Below are 20,588 nucleotides of genomic sequence, written 5' to 3'. Positions count from 1 at the left end.
GCCGGGGCCGGGGGCGGGGCGGGCCGCGATTGAAAGCGGCCGGCGGAGCGGGCGGGCAGAGCGCAGAGCTGCCGAGCCAGCGAGCGAGCGAGTCAGCGGGAGCTGGAACCCCGTGCCCCAGGCTCGCTCCGCTCGGTTTTTCTCCACGCCAGAGCGGGGCTCGCAAGGTAGGGTAAGCCGGGTGCTGCTGCGGCCGCCACCGACCGTATCGATCCTGACCCCGAGTCCTGGGGTCCCTCGGGCCCTCGAGTTCCGGGGCACCCGGGGCAGGGACTGGCCAGGGCATCCAGACAGCGCTAGTCAGAAGCTCCGGGAAGCGGGAAGGCAGCCCCAGGCGTCCCGCCTTTCTTCCCCAAAGATCGCACGCCCTGCATCTCGCTCCCTCCTTTCTCCTATCCCTCCGTCCTTTGGTCAGTCTTTCTGTCTGTGCCTCTGTCTGTCTCAGCCTCTCAGGCTCCACCTCCCCAAATTGTGTGGCCCAGGCTCTCAGGCTGCCCTGCTTCCGAGGTTCTCCCTCCCCTTTAAGGGTCTGTCCCTGATGGAGCGTTGGTCCCAGCCACCCCTGTGGGAGGATTGTGGTTGACTCGTTTGGACTCAGCTCCCACTGGGTCTGTGCCCCCGTCTGTGTTGGTCTTCATGCTTACCTCTCTTCCCTGTTTGCTTGAGCTGTTTCTTTCTGGGGATGCACAGGACCGCAGTTCCCCTGCCCTGGCCCCAGCAGGAAATTAACCCTGGGGTGCTGAGGGGGCCAAGTGAAGAGCCCCTGTCTCTGTGGCCAGGACATGGGGTCCTTGAACTAGTTCTGCCCTGCTTCAGGCTCAGTTTCCCTCGCCTAGCCTTCCTGAGCCCGTGTGGCATGGGTGTCCAGGCGGGCAGCTGGGGCACAAATGATGGGGTGCAGAGTGGAAGAGGGAGGCAGGAGTCTCTGAGGGCCAGGTTGAGCAGGGCCCTGAGGCCAAGGATGGGGAGATTGGAGGTGGTGACTTTCTCTGCTTGGTTGTGAATTGCAGAGAAAAGGAAGGCAAAAAGTCTCAAATGACAGTAGCAACCCACTCCAGTGTTCTTGCCTGGAGAATCCCAGGGACGGGGGAGCCGGGTGGGCTGACGTCTATGGGGTCGCACAGAGTCGGACACGACTGAAGTGACTTAGCAGCAAGGTGTCCAAAAGTCTCACCCTGAACCCTGTTCTGAGATTTTGACCAGATGGGCTGCCCGCCACCCCTGACATACACACACACTCACATCTACTTTCCCTGTTGACCTTAGGACCTGTGGCCACTTCAGTGTCCCTCCCTGGGGCCAGCCTCTCTACCTCGCTGTCTAACTTTCAAGACCTAGAGTCTCTATTTACTTCCTCAGTCAGGAGGAGAGACTAGGAACCTTGGGTACTCATTTGAGCTTCCCTGGAGCTCGAGACTACCATTTAGAGCTTCTTCCTTCCCTCTTCCCTGGTGGGTTCTCAGCCCTGAATGGCTCCTCTCTGGAAACCCGAGGATGGGGACTGGACCCTCAAGTTTGTAACTGTGACCTTCTGCTGCAAAGATGTTGACTTTGGGGCCCCGGGAGGTTTGTGCAGGGTGTTGGACATTCTTCTGGGTCTTCTGTTTCTACCCTGTGTAGTTCCTCCACCGATGCTAAATTTGGGATGAGCACAGAGCCCATCTCCAACCCCAGATTCAGACAGGGCTGAGGGACAGGCCAAGGGGTGTCCCAGGAGCTTCTCATCCTAGTAAGGGTACCGCCTCTCCCTGGCTCCTCAGTCCCTGGGAAAGTAGTTTGGGGGAAGCAGAGTCAGAAGGGCTAGCCACTCTCAGGTTCCACTTCTCCCTACCTGTTTATCTGTCTGTCTCTCTCTCTCTGCAGGAGCTGGGTCCCTCCTCATCCTCTTCCTGTCTGTCCTTTCCTGGTCTATTTCCACCTCTCTTTGCTTTTGCTGCTTCTGCCCTCCTCCCCTGGAGGCCCAGGTCTGCCGGACCCATCCATCCCCTCTGGGGCCATGGGATCACTGCTTGGGTTCCTGGCTCTGCTGCTGCTGTGGGGCGCCGTGGCTGAAGGCCCAGCCAAGAAGGTGCTGACCCTGGAGGGGGACCTGGTTCTGGGTGGGTTGTTTCCGGTACATCAGAAGGGTGGCCCAGCAGAGGAGTGTGGTCCTGTCAATGAACATCGCGGCATCCAGCGTCTGGAGGCCATGCTTTTTGCGCTGGATCGTATCAACCGTGACCCGAGCCTGCTCCCAGGAGTGCGCCTGGGTGCGCACATACTCGACAGTTGCTCCAAGGACACACATGCTCTGGAGCAGGCACTTGACTTTGTGCGGGCCTCACTCAGCCGGGGCGCCGACGGCTCCCGCCACGTCTGCCCTGACGGCTCTTATGCCACTCATGGTGATGCTCCCACTGCCGTCACCGGTGTCATCGGCGGCTCCTACAGCGACGTCTCCATCCAGGTACACGGGGGCTGTGGAAATGGACGCTGGGCAGGGAAGCCAGAGACGGCGGGTACCTGGAATTCCAGCTGAGCAGGGACTCTGGGTTACTATGCACTGGAAGAGGACTAGAGGCTTCCTTTGAGTAGCTTTTTACAGAAGTCTAAGAAAGTGCCCCGGTGGGAAAATGCAGGTCAAGTTTCAGAGATTATGCAAGGAAAACATCCCACTCCCAAGATACACACACACATCTGATGTTAAACAGCCCTAAGAAGCTTAATAGCCAGGCCTTTTGTGTCAGAACTCTAGTTTTGAATCCTGGTTTTCCCACTCACTGTGTGACTCTGGGCATTATTTCTCTTCTGTACCTCACTTTCATCCTTATAAAATGGGACTCATGATGCTTACCACTCTTAGCGGTGTGGTGGTAACTTAATGAGGTAACACATGCAAAGCGTGAATCAAGGGGGCTGGCAGATCATAAGGGTGTAATCAATATTAGCTGCTGCTGTTATTAAGCCACTTTATAGATGAGGAAACTGAGGCTTGGAGAGAGGCAGGCCACAAGTCCGGTTGCTCACAAAGTGGAGACATGAACCTGGCTGTCAGCCAAGGACCTCAGGGACTGTCAGATCATCTCTCCGTGTATTGGAAAGGGGGAGACAGAAGCCAAGAGCAACCCAGAGAAGAGAAACAGGGGAGGGGGTGCCCCAAAAGGAAGAGAAGCAGGATGTTTGTGGAGGTGAGGAGGAGGGTACCCCAGAATCTTCAGCAAGTGCAGGATGACCAGGTGGGGGACGGGGGAGAGGGACCAAGGCCCTCCCTCCTGTTCTTCCCATAGGGGGTCGGCAGAGGGCACAACTGATGGCCTTTGGCACACCTGGCTGCTGGGGCCCAGGGGGATCCTCCTTGTCCTTTACTGGGTTCCACCTCTTGCCTGTACCCTTACCTGTCTGGTGCCAGCCTAGGCTGCTGGAAGCTGAGGCCAGAGCTGAGATTGGTGTTGGGAGTTGCAAGGAGGGCCTCGTCTGGGGGCCTCAGCTGCCTTGAGGAGGCCAGCAGAGGGCATTGCCATCAGAAACCAGGCTGAGCCCCCTGACCCAGAATGCTTATTTAGGAGAGAGGAAGCAGGAGTCTGAACCATGGAGGCAGCTTCTGGCCTGGGGTGGGGAGGGAGGCCTGCTCACACCCCTATTGCAGGGAATGAATTACCGGTTCTGCTAGGCCTGCTACTGGATGGGGCCAGTGGTAGCTTGGACAGGTGTGGCTGCACCAGCACCTCCATCTGTAGCCTGGGCTGGGGACAGGGATGGGGAGGCAGCCTCCCATTGTTGATGTCTTCAGGGGCCTCTGGGGTGCTTTCCCAGCACAACCTCTGCACAATTCTTTTAAGGGCCCCTTGTATTTACCTCCAGCTCAGTTACCTCTGCCTCACCCCAAGCTGCCTGCCTCCCACAGCAGGGCCCACAGCTCAGCGTCCATCTGCTTTTTCCTTGTCTGGGTCAAAACAAGGCTCAGTCCTTTATCCTGCGGCTGCACCTGTCTGGAATGGTTCATCCACATTCCTGCCCCTTCTCTCGTGCTGAAATCCCTATCATCTTCCAGGCACTGTGGCCTCATGTACATCGTTATTCTTGACCTGCTCAGCAACCTTGGAAGGCAGGAATGAGAAACTGAGGTTCAGGGAGGTTTGCTAACTTGCGCAGGGGCGCAGAGTCAGACAGTACAGGGAAGGAACTGAGACTGTCCGAGTAAACATCTATGTCCCAGAAGCAAATAGAGGACCTGACTCCCTCTTGTGGAACCTGGGCCACACCCTGCTCTCACCCACCATGCCACCAGGTTCTTGGCTGGACCCCACTCTTAGGGGCATATCCCAGGGATCTGAGGCTGAGAGACTGGCTGCCAGGTAGGCAGGAAGCCTTGTTAATTTCAGGCTCAGGCATCCAATAGAGACCCACTCTTGGGCTCTCAGGGCTATGGAGCCCTCAAATCTTAGTCTTCCTTCTTCAGGGAGCCTTCTCCTTCTCTTTCCATCATCCCATCAGCGTTGAATCTGGGGTAGAGAACTTAAGACCCCTGAGCATCCCAGAGGCCATGCAGTGCCTCTTCCCTGTGCAGCCAACGGCCAACCTATCTCCACCCAGGACTTAGGTTTTTCCTTAGCTCTCTCTTTTTGCTACAGCTGTTCATCTGAAGGGAGACAGGGGAGGGGTTTGAGTGTGGCTCAGGACCCTGGTGCCTTGGCCCTAGGTCTTTCTGAGCCCTTAGGAAGGGACAGAAAACTTGCTGTCCCCAGGGAGAAGACACATCAAGACGATGTAGGTCTTTGGAGAGAGGGAGACATCATAGATGACCACATGGGCACTTGATCCCAAAGTCTGATAGCTGGGTTTGAGGGGCACAGCCGTCTCCAGCATTTGACTTGGTCTCTATCTCTGCCCTCTCGACCACCCCCCTCCATGCCCGCCCCACTGCAGGTGGCCAACCTCCTGCGGCTATTTCAGATCCCTCAGATCAGCTATGCCTCTACCAGTGCCAAGCTGAGTGATAAGTCCCGCTATGACTACTTTGCCCGCACAGTGCCTCCCGACTTCTTCCAAGCCAAAGCCATGGCTGAGATTCTCCGCTTCTTCAACTGGACCTATGTATCCACCGTGGCATCCGAGGGTGACTATGGTGAGACAGGCATCGAAGCCTTTGAACTAGAGGCCCGCGCCCGCAACATCTGCGTGGCCACCTCGGAGAAGGTGGGCCGCGCCATGAGCCGTGCAGCCTTCGAGGGCGTGGTGCGAGCCCTGCTGCAGAAGCCCAGTGCCCGCGTGGCTGTCCTGTTCACCCGCTCCGAGGACGCCCGTGAGCTCCTCGCTGCCACCCAGCGCCTCAATGCCAGCTTTACCTGGGTGGCTAGCGATGGCTGGGGGGCCCTGGAGAGTGTGGTGGCAGGCAGCGAGGGTGCTGCTGAAGGCGCCATCACCATAGAGCTGGCTTCCTACCCCATCAGCGACTTTGCCTCCTACTTCCAGAGCCTGGACCCGTGGAACAACAGCCGGAACCCCTGGTTCCGTGAGTTCTGGGAGCAGAGGTTCCACTGCAGCTTCCGACAGCAAGACTGTGCAGCTCACTCCTTGCGGGCCGTGCCCTTTGAGCAAGAGTCCAAGATCATGTTTGTGGTCAATGCGGTGTATGCCATGGCCCATGCCCTGCACAACATGCATCGCGCCCTCTGCCCCAACACCACCCGCCTCTGTGATGCAATGCGGCCTGTCAACGGGCGCCGCCTCTACAAAGACTTCGTGCTCAACGTCAAGTTCGATGGTAATGGTGCCGGCCAGGTCCACCAAGCTGCTGTCTCTCGGAGGGTGAGAGGGAGCAGGCCCTCAGGTTCTAGCACATGGCTAGGAAAATACAGCCCACCGCAAGTCAGGGATTTACCCAAGGGGCTGGTGTCAGAGTTGGGACAAGGCCAGCCAGGCAGGGAAGACTCCAACAGGAGCCAGGCCTGAGGTGCCACTTCCTGACATCCTTCCAGAGGGTAGACATCTGGCCTGGCTCTGCACTGTAAGGGTCTCTGCTTCCTGCTTGGGCCTTGCCTTCTATCTCCTGCCTCTTATAATGCAGGGAGTAGAGATCGGGAGACCTCAAGCCCGTTGTCAGGCAGCAGGATATCAGAGAGAGTGAGAATAAAGGTGCATCAGGATGACCCTCTATTTTTCAGGAAAATTTCTATTCCTAATCTTGCTTTTCCACTCAAGGTGGCCACGGTCTCTTCAAACCAAAATTATCTTAATAGAAGTTCCAGCTTCAAGAAAAATAAATGCCACAGAGTCATCTCTGTGCTTCAGAAAGAATGACTGCAGGAACAGTGAGAGAGGGTGCCAGAGCTTGGAGCTCTGGATCAGGATCAAGAAGAGTAGCAATTCCTATAAGATTGACATTCAGAGTTATGGGAGAGTCAGGCTGGGGGTTACTGCTGCATTTGGGTCTGATTGGGTTGACATTAGAACAAGGCTAAATTTAGCCCTCTGAGCTAAGTGGAATTTATAGTAGGGCTCAAGTTGGATTTTGAGGACTTCGAGGACTGGGTAGAAAGAGGAGAGGCTGTGGGGGACCTGCCTTTGACTCCAGGCAGCACCATTCACCTTGGGGTCTTAGGCATATCATCTGCTAACTTGAATACCATGTGTCACTGGGACTTGGGATGATGGGGTCCCTGCCTTCTCAGCCTGGTTGGGCGATGTAAGGATCACAGGGGGATGGGGGTGGGGAGTGGAGTGACTTGCGAGCTGCCTGCCAAGCACACCTAAGAAGGAATCCTCCAGGTGACGACTGAGGTTGGGATTCACTTATACTGCAATCAGTGTTAGGACTGGTGGGGGGCTGGAGATATCACTGATGGGATTAAGTAGGACCAGGACTAGACCTAAGGTCAAGTTTAGCTTTTGGGGGTCTCCATGTTAAGTTTGGAGAAAGAGCTGTGGTGTGTTTTGGGATACAGTTGGGGTCTGGGTTGGAAGGTCTAAGACTGGGTTTTGGGAGTCATGGTTGGGTTGGTGTGGGCATTAGGTTTGTGGAGATGCCTGAACTTTAAGGCTGGGGTTCTGTTTAGGGGCATGGGGTTGGGGTCTGTTATTTATTTAGGCCTCTCATTTGGCAAAATGGCTGAGGTTAGGCAGGCTTTAGTGCTGGGGCGAGGATCAGAAGGACAAGGGACTTCAGCTCTGGGGTTTGGGTTCCATGTTAGGGCTAAGGTCACATCAGGATGAACCAATCCAACCCTCTCTTCCTTCCCTCCCTGACCCCAGCCCCCTTCCGCCCAGCTGACACCCATAGTGAAGTCCGCTTCGACCGCTTTGGGGACGGTATTGGTCGCTACAACATCTTCACCTACCTGCGGGCAGGCGGTGGGCGCTATCGCTACCAGAAAGTGGGCTATTGGGCAGAAGGCCTGACCCTGGACACCAGCCTCATCCCGTGGGCCTCACCCTCAGCCGGTCCCCTGCCCGCCTCTCGCTGTAGTGAGCCCTGCCTCCAGAATGAGGTGAAGAGCGTGCAGCCGGGGGAGGTCTGCTGCTGGCTCTGCATTCCCTGCCAGCCCTACGAGTACCGGCTGGATGAGTTCACCTGCGCTGACTGTGGCCTGGGCTACTGGCCCAACGCCAGCCTCACTGGCTGCTTCGAGCTGCCCCAGGAATACATCCGCTGGGGCGATGCCTGGGCCGTGGGACCTGTCACCATCGCCTGCCTAGGCGCCCTGGCCACCCTGTTTGTCCTGGGTGTCTTTGTGAGGCACAACGCCACCCCTGTGGTCAAGGCCTCGGGCCGAGAGCTCTGCTATATCCTGCTGGGCGGCGTCTTCCTCTGCTACTGCATGACCTTCGTCTTCATTGCCAAGCCATCCACAGCGGTGTGCACCTTACGGCGCCTTGGTTTGGGCACTGCCTTCTCCGTCTGCTACTCAGCCCTGCTCACCAAGACCAACCGCATTGCGCGCATCTTCGGTGGGGCCCGGGAGGGAGCCCAGCGGCCGCGCTTCATCAGCCCTGCCTCGCAGGTGGCCATCTGCCTGGCCCTTATCTCAGGCCAGCTGCTCATCGTGGCCACCTGGCTGGTGGTGGAGGCCCCGGGCACAGGCAAGGAGACAGCCCCTGAGCGGCGGGAGGTAGTGACATTGCGCTGCAACCACCGCGATGCAAGCATGCTGGGCTCGCTGGCCTACAATGTGCTCCTCATTGCACTCTGCACGCTCTATGCCTTCAAGACCCGCAAGTGCCCCGAAAACTTCAATGAGGCCAAGTTCATCGGCTTTACCATGTATACCACCTGCATTATCTGGCTGGCCTTCCTGCCCATCTTCTATGTCACCTCCAGTGACTACCGGGTGAGCAACCTGCTCCAGGGCAGGCTGAGGTGGGTGGGGGGCGGCAGAGCAGGACAGGGGACCTTCTGATTCCTGGTACCTCCCTCATTGAGTCTTCTGATAACTCTGAGGCTCCAACAGGTTAAATGCTCACCCAGGAGCTCACAGCTTGTGGTGGCCCAATTGGGACTGGACGCCAGGGCAAGTGGGAAGGCTGAGTGGGGCCTAGAAGGAGTCCTGGAACTGAACTCTGCAGTGCAGTCAGGCTGGAATAGGTAGGGTGGAGGTGGGGAGGACAGTCAATATGGAAACTGATTGGAGCAGAGGGTCTGCACTGCCCTCCCCACTGCCCTCTGCCTTGAGTTTCAGTGGGGGGTATACATGATGGAAAGGTAGGCAGAGGTGAGAAGGAGGCAGGAATGAGAATGGCAGGGCGGGGCTGTGGAGCCAGCAGCCCCGAAGAGTGTGATGCTCTGATGCCCCTCGGAGCTGGGCAGTGTGACGGGGCACCCCCGGAGCTGTGTGACTCTGGGGTTGAGAGATGAAACCAGGGGATTCAGGAAAGGTGAAGCAAGGAGTGGGAGGTGATCTGGGATGTAGAGCTTGGGAAGATCAAAGCAGGTGAAAACTGTACCCCAGTTGGTGACTTCCAAGCAAAATTCCAACTGGCACTGAATGCTTCATGGGTCTGCTCAGCTTCAAGGGACAATGGCTGGTTCAGATGGGGTGCTCAGGGAAGGCTTTTCCGAGGAGGTGACAGGTGAGCGGCGCTCTGAACAATAAGAGGATAGTCTTCAGTGGTCCTCATAACTGTGTAGTAAATTCCATGACTCTCTCCATTTTACAGATGAAGAAATGGAGACTCAGGGAGGTTCAATCCCTTCCCTTAGGTCACTCAGCATGGGAGTATAGAGTAGGGTTTGAGCTGACAATCTTAACAATTAAAGGAGCAGGAAAATTGAGGCAACAGCCCCTGCAAAGGCCCCCTCCCTCAGGACAGAGGTATGGTGGCCAGGGCCAGGGCCAGCTGGGCTTGGCTGCTCGAGCGCCTGCTGGGCCACCTGCCCGGGCGGTGGAGGATGAGCTGGGGAGGGAATCTGCTCTGACTCAACCTGCATTTGCATATCATTTGCACTTGCATGCCAGTCATAAGTGGCTAAGGACTCAGCTGGGAGGTACACACACCGACCCCAAACACGAGTGCACACACACGTATCCCTACATTCACACACATGTGCATATACCTGCACACCTGGCATGCATCCACATCTACCCACCTACACACATCCGTACACATGCATCCTGCAGTTTCACACACAACTGCCTACTCTCACCATCCCCTACACACACACCCGCATACAGATACACATGCGACTACATGCCAGCACTCCATGCCTGCACCCCCCACACAGACACATGTCTGCACACACACTCCCATGCATACATGCACCTTGCATGTTCACCCTAACCCCACAGCTAGAACTTTGGTCTTCCTGGAAGACGGTGCACTGAGGCTGATGCTGGGACTGTGCCCAACCTTCCTAAAAATTCTCTGGGACTTGGCAAATGGACCAAGGCCCAGGGCTGGATGCTTATGGTCCCCACTGCTGGGACCCCACCACCTGGGCAGGGTTCCCGGGGCCAGGTCCAGGCCTTGGGACAGACTCATCCTTGACCTCTCCCACTGCAGGTGCAGACCACCACCATGTGCGTGTCGGTAAGTCTCAGTGGCTCTGTGGTGCTCGGCTGTCTGTTTGCACCCAAGCTGCACATCATCCTGTTTCAGCCGCAAAAGAACGTGGTCAGCCACCGCACGCCCACCAGCCGCTTCGGCAGCGCAGCTGCCAGAGCCAGCTCCAGCCTCGGCCAAGGTCAGCGTCCATCTATGATAAGCCCCTGCCCCAACTCTCAGCATGGGGGCCACTTCCTGGGTTACTGAGATTCTTTGGCTGGGGGTGGAGTGCCCCCCAGATGAGGCTGAACAGGAGCGGGGTGGGAGGGGGTGGTGAGCTACTTTCCGCAGTCCTGCCTCCCTGATGCCCACTGACTGAAGGGACCTCAAGACTAGCCCCAACCTCCAGTTTCCTCTTCCTAGGGTCTGGCTCCCAGTTTGTCCCCACTGTTTGCAACGGCCGCGAGGTGGTGGACTCAACAACATCGTCGCTTTGAGGATCCCCACACTCCTTCCCTGACATGGCTGCTCCCCAGAGCCTGTGCAGACCCGTGTCCAGGGCCAGGAGGAAGATGACTGGAGCACTGCAATAATGCCAACCCCGTGCCCACCCCCAGCGCCACTCACCACCCTACTTACTCCAACCCTTTAGAGTCAGAAGCTGGGATCCCTGGCCTGGGAGCCTCAATAATGACCACCAACTGCCCTTGTAGCTATGTCCCCTCCTTGCCAGGCCCAGGACTTGAAAGGGAGCAAGCCAGGGCCCACTCTGCCCTGGAATAGAGTGACTGAGGACTGCAGGCCCCAATCCCCAATCAGTAAAGGTGCTTCCAGCCCTACCCCTCCCTCCTTCTAGGGCCTTTTAAATTTTTTATATAACTTATTTTGGGATGGGGAGGGGGGTTAAAATGGGGACTGTCCCTCCTCCTGCACAGTAGTTTGTCCTGTGGTTTATTTTGTATTATCTGTAAATGAAGTGTCTTTATTAAAAAAAAAAAAAAAAAGAAAATCACACTTTGCCTCTGATCCAGGGAGGTCTTTTCATCCCCGCCCCAGCCTCTCAGTCTTCATTTTGCTAGAATTTGTTCACTCTGCCCTGTGCCTGTTGTGCTAGGAGGTCTGAGTCCTGCCTGATGGAGAGACAGAAAATGAATAAGTCATCCTTCCTTGAAAGGAGCTGCTACAGACTGGCCAAGGCACCACTGGGGTGAGGATAGGAGGTTTAAATGGATACAAGCTCATCTGGCTGTCTAGGGCAGAACCTGGGCGGTGTGAGTGATGCAGCAGGAGAGGCAGCTGACTGTGACCCTTGCTCCTGCCTCGCATTTGAGGAGTCTTTGGTCAGTGCAGAGCCAGGCTGGACATCTGAGGTGGAGGGAGGCAAGAGGAGGCTTGAGCATCGTGAGGAAGGAGGAGGTGGGGCAGAGAGGGGAGTTGGAGAGGCCATCTGCTGTTAGTCCGGTGAGAGGAGGAAGAAGAGGCCTTCCTCTCTCCCTGAAGGAACTCGCTCAGCTGTTGGATGGTGGAGCCCAGGATCCTCGGGCAGCCCCCGAGATTGCAGTCTGGAATTTACCAGCAGGGGGCGCTGAGGCACAGGCTCAGCCGCACTGCGCAGGCAAGTAACCGCTGCCCTCCTGTGGCCTAGGGGACTGTGGGCACCCGACTACCACAGGAGCCGAGGAACCTCTTTGGGGGGAAGCCCCAGAGTGAGGTATCTCAGAGGGACAAAGTCCTGCACTGGGAGATGGGCAGGCCAAGGACATTTGTTATTTTTAAGTGAATTCATTTGCATCTATAGACTAGTGAGGCTGTGGGCTAACAATTTAACTTTGGGCTAACAATTTAAGAAATGAAAACAGAAAACTGAAAAAAGAAAATTGTAGGAGTGGCTTTCCCTCTCGAGCCAATATTTGGGGTGTAGGGATGCCAAATAAAATACAGAGTGCCCAGTCACGTTTGAATGTTAAGTAAACAATGAAAGCTTTTTTTTTTTTTTTGGTGTGAGTATATCCCATATTTGGGGTATACTTATACAAAACATTTTTATTGTTTATCTGACATTCAAATTTAACCGGGCGTCCTATATTTTCGGGCTTCCCCAGTGGCTCAGGGGTAAAGAATCTGTCAGCAATAAAGGAGGAGTAGAAGACTCGAGTTCGATCTCTGGGTCGGGAAGATCCCTGGAGGAAGGAATGGTAACTCACTCCAATATTCTTGCCTGGAGAATCCCATGGACAGAGGAGTCTGGTGGGTTACAGTCCATGGGGTCGCAAAGAGTCGGACATGACTTAGCGACTAAACAATAACAAACATGGTTCACAGCTAAAAAGGTACAACGGGTAGTCAGTGAAGAATCTCCTTCTATCCCTGCTACCCATCCAGAGAGAAGGGCCCAGAGGCTGGGGGTGGGGAAGAATGGCAGGAGGCGAGTGAAGAATTCCTAAAGTCGGTGCTCAAGTCTGTGGGCCACATCCCTTTCCTTCCCCGGGCCCCTCCTCCGTTCCCTCCCTTCGCATTCCCACGCCACGACAGCTGTGGTAGGCGGAGAATCTCACCTCAGCCCTCCTCCCTTAGACCAGCCAACACCAGGACTCCGCTCAGGGAGGGGACATGGCGGGGCAAGGTGGAGGCACCGTGTCTGCTCTTAGGGGGACCGAGGCCCCGGCGTCCCTTCGAGGACCTTTCCAATCGGGCAACCCTGGAGAGAGACCGGCGCGGCAGCAAATGAGGGTTACCGCGGGGGCGTGGATCCCGGGGGCGTGGCCCCCGAGAGAGAGACTCAGTCCCGCCCCCGCCGCGTCGCCATAGGGCGAGGCTGGGTAGGGGCGGGGCCGGCTGCTGGCCGCTGTGGCAGACCGCAGAGGGGGCGGGCTGAACTGCGCGACCGAGCGCGACTGTGCGAGAAGGTGCGAAGGTGCGAGAGGCCGCGCAGCGAACGTTAGCGGCCAGGATGACACGGCGCGGAACCTCCCGGCTCGCGACACCCAGACGGCTTGTGGCGCCAGAGGGCTCTCGAAGGGACCGCGGCAAGGCCACAGCGCGAAGTCTCTCACAGTCCGTTTAAGTAAGGCTGCATTTTGTATTTCCACACAGTTGAACGTCCTGGCGGTTAATTAAATGGTGAATAAGGCAAATCCTGAGGGAAAGCTCCTATGGTTGCGGTCTCACAGGTAGCCTGTGAGAATGGCTGGCAGCTTTTTTCTGACGTACCTTGCAACAGTGAGAAGTGCAGGAGCGACCGGCGAGGTTGAAAAGTATCTGACAGAGCTCTTTCCCCCTATTTGCAGCGGAGTGAGGCGTGAAAGGGAGAGTAAGCTTGGGATGAGGAGAGACTAGTTGAAGCCTAAGGGCAGCTTTAAATAAGTCCGTCAGCGAAGCTGTGGGGAAGGGGAGGTGTTACACTCTTAACTGTGTGCCTGAAATTTTCCTGTTTTTCTCTAGTCCGCCTCATGACCCAGTCACCCGCTGGAGGGAGGTGTGTTTGTGTTTAATGGAGGGAATTTTAAATTTTTATGTATTTTTGACCACACTGGGTCTTGGTTGTTGCGCTGGCTCTTTCTAATTGCGGGTAGCGGGGGCTACTCTTCGTTGCAGTGCACGAAGGGGTACTGGGCTGATGGCGGTAGCTTCTCTTGTTGGGAAGCACAGGCTTTGGGGCGCGCGGGCTTCAGTAGTTGCGGCTCCCGGGCTTCGTTGCACGGCGGTATGTGGAATCTTCCCAGATCAGGAATCGAACACCTGTCTCTTGCATTGGCAGGTGGATTTTTTTTTAGTTATTTATTATTATTATTGGCTGTGGTTGGTTTTTGTTGCTGCGCGGGTTTCTCTAGTTGCGCCAGAGGCGAGCAGAGTCTACTGTGCTTTGAGGGCACGCAGGATTCTCAATGCGGTGGCCTCTTATTGCGAACAACAGGCTCTAGACTCGCGGGTTTAGTTGCTCCGCGGCATGTGGGATTTTCCCGGACCGGGGATGGAATCTGTGTCCCCTATATTGGCAGGGAGATTCTTAACCACTGGACCACCAGGAAAGTCCTGGAGGGAAATTTCTTGTGGTAAACTGTTGGTAGCCGTCAGCCTGTCTGGGTGGACCTGTTTCTCTGTCAAAAGGGGGCTTGGGTGAGGGTGGTTCAAGCCACTCTGCTCGCTGCTCCTCCTGGCCCAGAGTAGGGGGGCAGTGAACCCTCCGCCGAGGCAGATCCTTGAGGGAATATGGCAACCCAAGAAGTTGGTGATGTATTGATAGCAGAGGTGTTGGGGACCAAAAGTAGAGCTGAGGGATTGACACAGAGCCTGGAAGAAGATTCAAGCTCTTCCACTGGCCAAATTGTGTCAGGAAGTTTGCCGCAGAGCTCCTTTCTGGTCAGAGCTCTCTGTCCATTCCTCCGCCTTCACTGTGGCTGCTTTCACTTCCGCTCCTGGGGGCGGGGTTCGTGAGAAGTAGCGGGGAAAGGAAGGGACGCTGAGGGTCTGAAAGAAAAAAAAAATGTGCCCACCCCAGCCTCCTGCAGAAAAAGGGAAGGAGCCTACCATTCCCACCCTTGTGGGCCAGCGATGGCATTTTCTCAGTCTAGGGAAGAGGGGCTAGAACTGGGGAAAGCAGGGGAAGGAGAAAAGGGGGTGTGGTGTTAAAGGGAGTGATAAAAGAGAGGGAGACGTGAAATAGAGGCAACTTGGGGTTGGGGAAGGCGGGAGGAGCAAGAGGAAGAAAGTAAACATGGACGCTTTAAAACTGAGGACTCTTGCCAAGATGTCAGGGTTTTTTTGTTTGTTGGTTTTGGTTTTTGTTTTAAAGAAAAATCGCTTTATTCTTTCTGTGAAAAAAATTCTCATAAACAATTTAAGCAGAAAAGTACAAAATAAAAATATTGCCTCGTTTCATCACTCAAATATAGCCATCATTGACATTTCTTTTACAGCATCCTAAACATATTTCTATGCATTTTTACAGATTCAATGCAGATAGAAATACTTTCATAAAAATGGGATTGTGCCATGTTTATTATTATTTTTTTACTTAAGATTTAATTTTACTTGATTCTAATTGAAGAAAGTGAATGTGAAGTGAAACTGAATAAACTCTGAACTTCACATACATTTCTTCACCTCTAAAGATATTTTTCGCTTGAAAGATCTCTGTATGTTTAAGAAAAGAGACAGTGACATTTAGAGGTGAATATTCCTTTAGTCTCAGGGAATTGAAGGACAGTTTGACCTGTGGTCAACCTTCTTGCAACATGAACAAGAGGAGGATGACCTTTCTGAGGCACACTGCATCTGGTCCGAGGGTTGCTGATTGTCTAACCTGTCATTGGTGCATTGCCAGTGCAAGGATGGGTGCAAGGCAGACGGACACAGGTGCTATGGGGCTGTTGAGGTATTTCAGAGAAGGGAGCCCAGACACTGTAGCTTTTCTGTGCTTGTGTCTGTACTCACATTGGTTTCCATCCCTCAGGGATGGTGGTATGAGAGACTCTGTCTGGGTCTCATGAACCTTGGGACACTGAGCTCCCTGTCCTGGATCATTTCTCCAAGTGAAACAAATTTGATGCTGGGACAGCCTCCTGTGTCTTGTGAGTTTGATTCACAAAATCTGAAACTCACCCTGGCGGTCTTGCAGCATTATGTTTTTTTTTTTTTAATTAACCATATTCTCATTTTAGACTATATTGATTGATTAATTCTTTGTTGAGAAATTGAGAACATTTCTCATTAATTAGTAATTTTATACTGCATTAAAATGAAATTACAGCATTGATTAGTAGTTTTTCCCTGTCAGATTTCATCAGTTTCATCATGTTTAAATTCTGTTTGGTGGCTCAGTAGTAAAGAATCTGCCTGCCAATTCAGGAGACACAGTTCAGGGTCTGATCCCTGGGTTGGGAAGATTCCCTGGAAAGGAAATGGAAACCCAGTCTGGTATACTTGCCTGGAGAATGCTACGGACAGAGGATCTTGGAAGGCTACAGTTCATGGGGTCGCAAAAGAGTCAAGCATGATTTAGCGACTAAACAACCGAACAAACTTACTTAGTCATCTAATAGTCATTCCAAATTTTGAACCAGTCTGTTGTTCCATGTCCAGTTCTAACTGTTGCTTCTTGACCTGCATACAGATTTCTCAGGAGGCAGGTTAGGTGGTCTGGTATTCCCATCTCTAAGATTTTCCACAGTTTGTTGTGATCCACACAGTCAAAGGCTTTCTTTGATAAAATAAGTAGATATTTTTTGGAATTCTCTTGCCTTCTCGATGATCCAACAGAGGTTGGCAATTTGTCTGTCAAACCTCCTCTGCCTTTTCTAAATCCAGCTTGAACATCTGCAAGTTCACAGTTCACATACTGTTGAAGCCTTACTTGGAGAATTTTGAGCATTACTTTACTAGTGTGTGAGATGAGTGCAATTGTGCAGTAGTTTGAACATTCTTTGGAATTGCCCTTCTTTGGGATTGGAATGAAAACTGACCTTTTCCAGTCCTGTGGCCACTGCTGAGTTTTCCAGATTTGTTGGCATATTGAGTGCAGCACTTTCACAGCATTATCTTTGAGGATTTGAAATAGCTCAACTGGTCCACTTGACTTCGCATTCCAAGATGTCTGGCTATAGGTAGGTGATCACACCATCGTGGTTATCTGGGTCGTGAAGATCTTTTTTGTATAGTTCTTCTGTGTATTCTTGCCACCTCTTCTTAGTATCTTCTGCTTTTGTTGGGTCCATACTATTTCTGTCCTTTATTGAGCCCCTCTTTGCATGAAATGTTCCCTTGATATCTCTAATGTTCTTGAAGAGATCTCTAATCTTTCACATTCTATTGTTTTCCTCTATTTCTTTGCATTGATCGCTGAGGAAGGCTTTCTTATCTCTCCTTGCTATTCTTTGGAACTCTGCATTCAAATGGGTATATTTTTCTTTTTCTTTTTTGCCTTTCACTTCTCTTCTTTTCTCAGCTATTTGTAAGGCCTCCTCAGACAACCATTTTGCCTTTCTTTTTTGGGGGGATGGTCTTAATCACTGCCTCCTGTACAATGTCACAAACCTCCGTCCATAGTTCTTCAGGCACTCTTGTCTATCAGATCTAATCCCTGGAGTTTATTTGTCACTTCCACTGTATAATCATAAGGGATTTGATTTAGGTCATACCTGAATGATCTAGTGGTTTTCCCTACTTTCTTCAATTTAAGTCTGAATTTGGCAATAAGGAGTTCATGATCTGAGCCACAGTCAGCTCCTGGTCTTGTTTTTGCTGACTGTATAGAGCTTCTCCATCTTTGGCTACAAAGAATATAATCAATCTGATTTCTGTATTGACCATCTCGTGATGTCCATGTGTAGAGTCTTCTCTTGTGCTGTTGGAAGAGGGCGTTTGCTATGACCAATGCGTTCTCTTCGCAAAACTTTTTGTTAGCCTCTGCCCAGCTTCATTTTGTACTCCAAGGCCAAATTTGCCTGTTACTCCAGGTGCCTCTTGACTTCCTACTTTTGCATTCCAGTCCTCTATGATGAAAAGACATCTTTTTTGGGTGTTAGTTCTAGAAGGTCTTGTAGGTCTTCATAGAACCATTCAACTTCAGCTTCTTCAGCATTACTGATTAGGACATAGACTTGGATTACTGTGATATTGAATGGTTTTCCTTGGAAACAAACTGAGATCATTCTGTCGTTTTTGAGATTGCACCCAAGTACTGCATTTTGGATTCTTTTGTTGACTATAAGGGCTACTTCATTTCTTCTAAGGGATTCTTACCCACAGTAGTAGATATAATGGTCATCTAAGTTAAATTTGCCCATTCCAGTCCATTTTAGTTCACTAATTCCTAAAATATCAATGTTCACCCTTGCCATCTCCTGTTTGACCACTTCCAATTTTCCTTGATTCATAGACCTGACATTCCAGGTTCCTATGCAATATTGTTCTTTACAGCATTGGACTTTACTTCCATCACCAGTCACATCAACAACTGAGCATTGTTTTGCTTTGGGTCTGTCTCTTAATTCTTTCTGGAGTTATTTCTCCACTCTTTTCCAGTAGCATGTTGGGCACCTACTGACCTGGGGAGTTCATCTTTCAGTGTCGTATCTTTTTGCTTTTTCATACTGTTCATGGGGTTCTCAAGGCAAGAATACTGAAGTGGTTTGCCATTCCTTTCTCCAGTGGACCACATTTTGTCAGAACTCTCCACCATGACCCATCTGTCTTGAGTGGCCCTACACAGCATGGCTCATAGTTCATTGAGTTAGACAAGGCTGTGGTCCGTGTGATCAGTTTGATTAGTTTTCTGTGATTGTGGTTTTCATTCTGTCTACCCTCTGATGGATAAGGATGAGAGGCTTATGGAAACTTCCTAATGGGAGAGACTGACTTTGGGGGAAACTGGGTCTTGTTCTGATTGGCAGGGCTATGCTCAGTAAGTGTTTAATCCAGTTTTCTGTTGATGTGTGGGTCTGTGTTCCCTCCCTGTTGTTTGACCTGAGACCAAACTATGGTGGAGGTAATGAAGAAAATGGGAAAGGAGTAGATCAAGGCTGAATATTGTCACCCTGCTTATCTAACTTATATGCAGAGTACATCATTCAAAATGCTGGGCTGGATAAAGCACAAGCTGGAGTCAAGGTTGTCAGGAGAAATATCAGTAACCTCAGATATGCAGATGACACCACCCTTATGACAGAAAGTGAAGAAGAATTAAAGAGCCTCTTGATGAAAGTGAAAGAGGAGAGTGAAAAAGTTGGCTTAAGGCTCAACATTCAGGAAACTAAGATCATGGCATCTGATCCCATCACTTCATGGCAAATAGATGGAGAAACAATGGAAATGGTGACAGACTTTATTTTGGGGGGCTCCAAAATCACTGCAGATGATGACTGCAGCCATGAAATTAAAAGATGCTTGCTCCTTGGAAGAAAAGCTATGACCAACCTAGACAGCATATTAAAAAGCAGAGACGTTACTTTGCCAACAAAGGTCCGTTTTGTCAAAGCTATGGTTTTTCCAGGAGTCATGTATGGATGTGAGAGTTGGGTGTATTCTTTCTATCTTGAGTTGTTTGAGTTTTTGTATATTTTGGATATTAACCCCTTATCAGATAGATCATTTGCAGTTATATCTTCTGCAATTCAGTAAGTGGCCTTTTCATTTTGTTAATAGTTTCCTTTACTGTGCAAAAGCTTTTTAGTTTGATATAGTCCTATTGGTTTATTTTTGCTTTTGTTTCCCTTGCCTGAGGAGACACATCCAAAAAAATGATTATCAAGGCCAATGTCAAAAAACTTACAGTTTATGTTTTCTTCTAGAAGTTTTATGGTTTTAGGTCTTAAATTTAAGCTTTTTATTTTTTTAATCCATTTATTTTTATTTTTTATTGAAGTATAGTTGACATACCATATTATATTTGGTTTTTAAATGCATTTTGAATTTATTTTTGTACATGATGTAAGAAAGTAGTCTGGTTTGATTCTTTTGCATGCAGCTGTCCAGTTTTACCAACACTATTTATTGAAGAGGCTGTCTTTTTCCCATTGTATATTCTTGCCTCCTTTGTCAGAGCTTAATTGCCCATATAATCATTAATATAATGAACCCATATACATGTGGATTCATTTGTGGACTCTCTATTCTGTTCCATTGATCTGTGTGTCTTGTTTTTACACCAGTGCATATTGTTTTGATGACTGTAGCTTCGTAATATAGTTTGAAATCAGGGAGTGTGATACCTTCAGTTCTGTTGTTCTTTATCAAGATTGTTTTGGTTATTTGGGGACTTTTGTATTTTATTAAAATTTTTAGAATTATTTATTCTAGATCTGTGAAGAATGCTATTGGTGTACTGATAGAGGTTGCACTGAATTTGTAGATTGCTTTGGATAGTATGGTCATTTAACAGTGTTAATTCTTCTAATCCATGAACATGATACATCTTTCTCTCAGTTTATGTCATCTTCAGTTTCTTTCATCAGCCTCTTAAAGTTTTCCGAATACAGATCTTTCACCTCCTTAGATTTATTCCTAGGTATTATATTTCTTTTGATGTGATTGTAAATGGAATTATTTTATTAATTTCTTTTGCTGATCGTTTGTTCTAACTGTATATAAATGCAGTAGACTCCTGGGCTGGGAAGCTCAATGCAGGGCTCAGATCATTCACTCCTTGGACAGAACCTCAGCAATTAGAATTGTTCTTCTGTTTGTGGATCTCCCATCTGGGGATATGGGTCTTGACTCTACCACATCTCTCCCCTTCCTACTCCTTGTGGTTCCTTCTTTATGTCTTTAGTTGTAGATCTTTTCTGCTAGTCTTCTGACTTTTCTTATCAATAGTTTCTTTATAGAGTTGTGATTTCGGTATACCCATGAGCTCAGGGTCTTCCTACTCACCATGTTGACCATACTACCCAGGAAAGATTTCAGATCTGAGGTTTTATTAGTTTACTTTGCCAAATTTTAATAGAAATTCTTCTTAATAAAAAGACTCCCTTGCTTCCAATGATTATATCCCCCTTTTTATTATGAAAAATTATATGTAAAAAGTAGAATACCTCAGTGGACCCATTAGCTACCTTTTAGAATTATCAATTTCTGCCTAGTATTTTTTCATATTTACTCCCATTCTCTAACGCCCTCTCCTTCCAGAATTTTAA

The 20,588-nt window shown here is 50.9% G+C and overlaps 1 protein-coding gene across 1 annotated transcript; it reads left to right on the top strand.

Annotated features, from left to right (window-relative positions):
• The first annotated feature begins 1,996 nt into the window (after positions 1–1,996).
• Positions 1,997–10,454, top strand: GRM2 (glutamate metabotropic receptor 2). The gene is made up of 5 exons (XM_061129202.1): positions 1,997–2,446; positions 4,906–5,743; positions 7,231–8,306; positions 9,976–10,156; positions 10,381–10,454. Exons 1-5 carry the CDS (start codon positions 1,997–1,999, stop codon positions 10,452–10,454), a joined length of 2,619 nt encoding a protein of 872 aa, XP_060985185.1.
• Positions 10,455–20,588: the final 10,134 nt, after the last annotated feature.

This window comes from Dama dama, chromosome 24 (assembly GCF_033118175.1).
Source record: "Dama dama isolate Ldn47 chromosome 24, ASM3311817v1, whole genome shotgun sequence".
NCBI classification, from domain to species: Eukaryota; Metazoa; Chordata; class Mammalia; order Artiodactyla; family Cervidae; genus Dama; species Dama dama.
Note: the sequence above shows the minus strand (reverse complement) of the source record. Positions and strands in the feature narration are given on the sequence as shown.

Bases quoted from the DNA above. Each gene is read 5' to 3' on its own strand.
- GRM2 (XM_061129202.1), top strand. From the start codon at position 1,997: ATGGGATCACTGCTTGGGTTCCTGGCTCTGCTGCTGCTGTGGGGCGCC. The intron at 2,447-4,905 runs GTACACGGGGGC...GCCCCACTGCAG, and splicing joins ACAGCGACGTCTCCATCCAG to GTGGCCAACCTCCTGCGGCT. The intron at 8,307-9,975 runs GTGAGCAACCTG...CTCCCACTGCAG, and splicing joins TCACCTCCAGTGACTACCGG to GTGCAGACCACCACCATGTG.